We start from the raw sequence: 6,355 nt of genomic DNA, 5'->3' as shown, positions 1-6,355 counted from the left end.
CAGTGGGCTCTTGAGATCCTTGCCCCTCCAGGTAAAAATTGCTCTGCTTCACCTGTGCTTGTCACAGCATGCACGCTAGATGCTCGACAAAATGCCAGAGTATGTATACCGTCTTATCCCTCCATAGTATCAACCATTCAGTTGGTAGATGCAATTTTCGTTTTTTTGTTTTAAATTACTCTGTGCGTCATGGATGAGTAGCAAACTTCGAAGATCTAAACATGGGAAAATGTCACAACTGACAAGTTATATTTATATTCGTGCTCACAGTGTGTCAGGCGACATATGATCTTGTCAAGTTATTATATATTTTTGTTTACAAGAAAAACATTGTCAAGTATATGCACACATGCACGATAATTTTGTGTGTGTGTAGTTATTGACAATGAAATCTTTCATAGTTGTTACATCTCTAATCAATTCTTATGCTTGCAAGAGCCATGGTTGCATAATATGTATAATGTCATTCATAGGGAGGAGATGAAATAAGGTTGAATTTTCAACACTATAATGCTAAATCTATGTTGTGAAGAACAACTGGATCACACCGGATATCCAATTTATTCTAATTTATTGATGCTGACAAAGATGGCATTTGCCTTGAAGTGGAGTCGCTACTGAGATTTTGTTAAAGCTACTAATATCAGTTATTCTTCTTGTATTGTAATTCTCCAAAATATTATTTTTTCATTGTAACGAACTCTCCTACTACTAATTTTTTGTTAAAGAAGTTGACATCAAAACTGGAGGATGCAGGTCATTGCGTTATATGTTGATGGACTATCTTCGTTTTTGAATACTATAGGTTGTTGGGCACTCCGAGGATATCTGGCGAGCTATTGGCAAGCTTCTGATCTCACGAGTACCCTCAACGGAAGGTCTCAAAGCTGTCTACTGTAATTCTCACTCTCCGCACTAATGATCTTGATCTGCTTGAGGTTAGTAATCAAACATGTGCATTTATCTTCTATATTGTTAGTTTCATGGATTTAGATAACATATAGTAGTTGTAGTATATGTTAAATTTGTTTATTTTGTATATGTTTCTTCTGAAGTCAAGTGATTTTTTGTGGATGCCAAATTAAAACAATTTATCGGGCTGTAATTATATAATCATTCTTCACGAAGAAGAATATATAGTATCAGTGTTAGAATCAAACCGGAGTCAAGCTCAGATATTACGGGGTCATATTACATTTGATAATCCATGGACTGGTGGCAAACTCAAAAAGGCCTTGCAGTTAAAGATTAGGCCATAAGTTTTGATAATCCCATGGGATGCAGTGTTAACTAGATGCTCCAGCCTTTGTACTTCTAATATACAGAATTGCAGAGGGCATCCGTAATTAAATCCAAGAAGTTTACCTATACACTTCTATTAATCCAGGAAATCTGAACCATTTGTGTACCTATTGATTGGGCTGAGAACATGTTGGGGAGTGTGGCCCAAATAGCATGCGATTTTTCAATTGAACCCACTTGGACGAGAACCTCCTTGGATAGGCTGTGAAGGAGACAAGCTATAATATGTTGATCTTGGACGAGCGATGGAGCATAGGCAGGGTTTGGGACGAGCTGATCCTTGCCCTCTGTCATCTTAGAGATGATGGTTTTTGATGGTTCGGCCGTGGTCTGATCTATGTAACCACGCGGAATTGTGCTAAGAATATATTTTTATGGTAAATCTAACTATGGTGTTCTTTGTACCAATACAATTATGGTGAAGCAAAATACAATATCATAAATTTGAAGATGCAAAATACAATATCATGATTTCCATGAGATCCGATCATGAAATGTCAATTATCATAATCTAGTTTTCATATGTACTAAGTGATTCTCAAGGTATGGTGTCACTGTGATAGCTCTTGTGCAGAAAGAATATTGCACTTATCAATCTTGTGGGTGTGAGTTTTGAAACCAACTTTTGGACACTGAAACTTGCGAAATGTAAAATCTACTGAAGAAAGTGGAAACAAAGCGGCAATAAATGATAGAAGAAAGAGAGGCATCTACCGGAATCAAAATAGATGGCACGTATCCAACCTTGTCAACCAGTACACCCAAGTGCCTTTTGATCGTCCCTGACAACAAATATTTGGCCTTGCTTTATAGGCTATCTTCACTTCGTTTTCTAAAAGTTGCTGTAAGGAGAAGTCGTGACTATTGCATCTTTCAAGTCAATGTCTAGAAAATTAAGATGATACAGAAAATATTCTGGGACCGTTGCCAACAATCCTATAAAGATGTCCCCGACTATTGCATCTTTCAAGTCAATGTCTAGAAAATTAAGTTTTAATAAACACGCACTTACTTTGCGGTCATTCGTCACTACGGTTGTAGGTCTGAAACATCTCTAACGTATCTATAATTTTTTATTGTTTCATGCTATTATATTATCAATTTTGGATACTTTATATGCATCTTTATGCTATTTTATACCATTTTCCGGAACTAACCTATTTACCCAGTGCCTACCGTCAGTTGTTGTTTTCTGCCTGTTTTTGGTTTTCCAGAAAATCAATACCAAACGAAGTCCAAACGCTACAAAAATTTTTGACGATTTTTTTCTGGACATAAGAGACCCTAGAAGCTTCAGGAGGAGACCAAACGGGAAGCGAGGAGACGGCAAGGCAACAGGGCGCGCCCAGGGGGTAGGGTGTGCCATGTTACCTTGTGGGCTCCACGTGGCTCCGTCTGACCTAATTCCCCTTCTATAAATTCTCAAATATCGGGAAACCCCTAGAGAGCCACCCGAAACACTTTTTCCGCCGCCGCAAATTTCTGTTCTTCCGCGATCCCATCTGGAAGCCTTTTTTGGTACTCTGTCGGAGGGGGAATCGATCACGAAGGGCTTCTGTATCATCCTTGCTGCCTTTCGACGATGCGTGAGTAGTTCACCACAAACCTACGGGTCCATAGCTAGTAGCTAGATGACTTATTCTCTCTCTTTGATCTTCAATACAATGTTCTTCTCGATCTTCTTGGAGTTCTATTCGATGTAATCTTCTTTTGCGGTGTGTTTGTCGGGATCCGATGAATTGTAGGTTTATGATCGAATTATTCATTGAAAGTAATTGAGTCTTTTGCGGTGTGTTTGTCAGTATCCGATGAATTGTATTTCTCTCTAATCTATCTGTTTGATTTCGCCAACTAGATTGATTTATCTTCAGTGGGAGAGGTGCTTTGTAGTGGGTTCAATCTTGTGGTGTGCTCACCTCATGGCAGAAGGGGTAGCGAGGCATGTATTGTATTATTGTTACTAAGGATAAAATGACGGGGTTTATTCATATTTATTGGGTTTACTTTGTCTACATCATGCCATCTTGCTTAAGGCGTTACTCTATTTGTCAGGAACTTAATACCATAGATGCATGTTGGATAGTGGTCGATTGGTGGAGTAATAATAATAGATGCAGACAGGAGTCAATCTACTTGTGTGATGCCTACATGCGTGATCATTGCCATGAATAACGTCATAACTATGCAATTTTCTATTAATTGCCCAACAGTATTTGTTTACTCATTGTATGCTATGTGTTCGAGAGAGAAGCCTCTAGTGAAAACTATGGCCCCTATGTCTACTTTTATCATATTATAAAAACCAAAAATACATTGCCGCAATTTATTTACTTTTATTTTGTTTTGCAATTTATCTATCTACCTATATAAGATTTGATCCTTGCAAGTAACGGGTTCAAGAGGAAAGACGATGTTTTTTCTTTGCGAATTAGAAAATGATGATCATTAGTGTTATTTTACTCTATTTTATTTATGTTTATCTTTGAAATATAATAATCCTGTCTTAACTTGGAAAGATGTGTAATTCAATTGTTCTTAATCTGTGAAATGTGATTTGTATTGGGGAAGAGGATTTGGAACACTGGGTGCTCCACCCCTTATATAAGTATTAAATTCATAAAACAAACGAGGGTAACTAAAAAAACTAGAATTTTGGGATATCAAAGCTAGGTATCCAATCTACTTATGTGTGAAATCTCGTGAACAAATACTAGGAAATATTCTCTCGGTGAAAAAAAAAATCAATGTATAAAAAAACTGTTTGGATAGATCGTAGGTCGTTCTGTATTTTCTTCGCCACCGACATTTCCTGGTTTGTTTTTCAGGAAACTTCACATTGAAGTAGATTGGGCACCCAGGTTTGATATGCCTAAATTACAGGATTTTTTTGAATTTTTCCGGTATTTTTAAATTTAATATTCATATAGAAGCGTGGAGCACAAGCTACAAGGAGCTCCTGTGTATTTTCCGTTGTAATTGATACTTTTTTTGCGGGAAATAATTGAGACTATTCATATATGTATCCAACATAGTTTGCCTGGTCGGCAGGGCGTCACTAACAGAAAGAAACGAGTAAAAAGAAAGAAAAAATATATGAATAGCATATGCATGGAATTCCATGCACGCAAGCCATGTTTAATTCCAAGAAAATTCCACGTCCGTCCATCCATTAATGCGGCGATCAATGTTTGGTCGCACATCAAAGCTGAGCTGGTGCATGCATGCATGCATGCTTGCTTGCTTGCATGCGCGCAGGAAGCGGGGAGAAAAATCTGACCCAGTGAGCCATCGAAGTTGAGTTGAGAGGAATTTTCCACGCTTACTTCCATCCCGATCAACGTCCGGTGCACCGGCATCTGCACCAGCACCGGCATTCCATGCTTCCATTAGTGATCACTGACTCGTATGTAGCTAGCTTACACGAGATCGGAACATGCGTACAAAGTACACGTACTAGATCGCTTTCGAGATCTGCCGAACTTGCTTGGACTGCGTAGCTAGACTAAGTAGATCGATCATGGACTCGTGGAAAGTTGGACACGTCTGCTGTGGCTTGCTGGCTATATAAAGACGTGCACTGCACCAGCTTCTGGCGCGCACACACACACACACCACTACACGAGCAGTGTGACGCACTAGCTAGTAACTAAATCACCTGCTGAGCGGGCTCTGCTTCATTGCCCAAGATGAGAGGAGTTGTGGTGGTGGCCATGCTGGCCGCGGCCTTCGCCGTGTCTGCGCACGCCGAGCAGTGCGGTTCGCAGGCCGGCGGGGCGACGTGCCCCAACTGCCTCTGCTGCAGCAAGTTCGGCTTCTGCGGCTCCACCTCCGACTACTGCGGCAACGGCTGCCAGAGCCAGTGCAACGGCTGCGGCACCCCGGTACCGGTACCGACCCCCTCCGGCGGCGGTGGCGTGTCCTCCATTATCTCGCAGTCGCTCTTCGACCAGATGCTGCTGCACCGCAACGATGCCGCGTGCCAGGCCAAGGGGTTCTACAACTACGGCGCCTTCGTCGCCGCCGCCAACTCGTTCTCGGGCTTCGCGACCACGGGTGGCACCGACGTCAGGAAGCGCGAGGTGGCAGCGTTCCTCGCTCAGACCTCACACGAGACGACCGGCGGGTGGCCGACGGCGCCCGACGGCCCCTACTCCTGGGGCTACTGCTTCAACCAGGAGCGCGGCGCCACCTCCGACTACTGCACGCCGAGCTCGCAGTGGCCATGCGCGCCGGGCAAGAAGTACTTCGGGCGCGGGCCCATCCAGATCTCGCACAACTACAACTACGGGCCGGCGGGGCAGGCCATCGGCACCGACCTACTTAACAACCCGGACCTCGTGGCCACGGACGCGACCGTATCGTTTAAGACGGCGTTGTGGTTCTGGATGACGCCGCAGTCACCCAAACCCTCAAGCCATGACGTGATCACGGGCCGGTGGAGCCCCTCGGGCACCGACCAGGCGGCGGGGAGGGTGCCTGGGTACGGCGTGATCACCAACATCATCAACGGTGGGCTCGAGTGCGGGCGCGGGCAGGACGCCCGTGTCGCTGACCGGATCGGGTTCTACAAGCGCTACTGTGACCTCCTCGGTGTCAGCTACGGCGACAACCTGGACTGCTATAACCAGAGGCCGTTCGCATAGTCAATCGGCTATAGGATACGAGAAGACATGCAATAATAAAGACTCTCTAAATACTGTAACAATGGCGTGGCGATAGACCTCGCCTAGTACAAACAAATAATGGTGCGATCCACGCAAGATGCGTGTGTAGTCGATTATAATGTAATAAGTGGTGTGTTCCTATCCAAGTTTTTTTTGATGAAATGCAATTAGCCCAACTTTAAATTGATAAAACCATCAACCAGCTAGGATACAAAGTGCAGATTATTACAACGGCTGCGCATAAGAAAAAGAAGACTGAAAAATTATAGACATAGATCGCCCAAGGCCGAAACTATAGAAGCCGGACAAAGAGCGAAACTGCCAACACAAGGGGAAACAAAACCATGTTGTCGGAGAGCACAACGCCGACCAGAACAACGGGAACAGAG

At 43.2% G+C, this 6,355-nt stretch overlaps 1 protein-coding gene across 1 annotated transcript; it reads left to right on the top strand.

The window, feature by feature from the left end:
• The first annotated feature begins 4,902 nt into the window (after positions 1–4,902).
• Positions 4,903–6,149, top strand: LOC123061816 (basic endochitinase A). Its single transcript, XM_044485094.1, has one exon. It carries the CDS (start codon positions 4,989–4,991, stop codon positions 5,943–5,945), a length of 957 nt encoding a protein of 318 aa, XP_044341029.1. The 5' UTR covers positions 4,903–4,988; the 3' UTR covers positions 5,946–6,149.
• Positions 6,150–6,355: the final 206 nt, after the last annotated feature.

This window comes from Triticum aestivum, chromosome 3A (genome assembly GCF_018294505.1).
Source record: "Triticum aestivum cultivar Chinese Spring chromosome 3A, IWGSC CS RefSeq v2.1, whole genome shotgun sequence".
NCBI lineage: Eukaryota > Viridiplantae > Streptophyta > Magnoliopsida > Poales > Poaceae > Triticum > Triticum aestivum.
The sequence above is the reverse complement of the archived record's forward strand: the minus strand, read 5'-3'. Positions and strand labels throughout refer to the sequence as shown.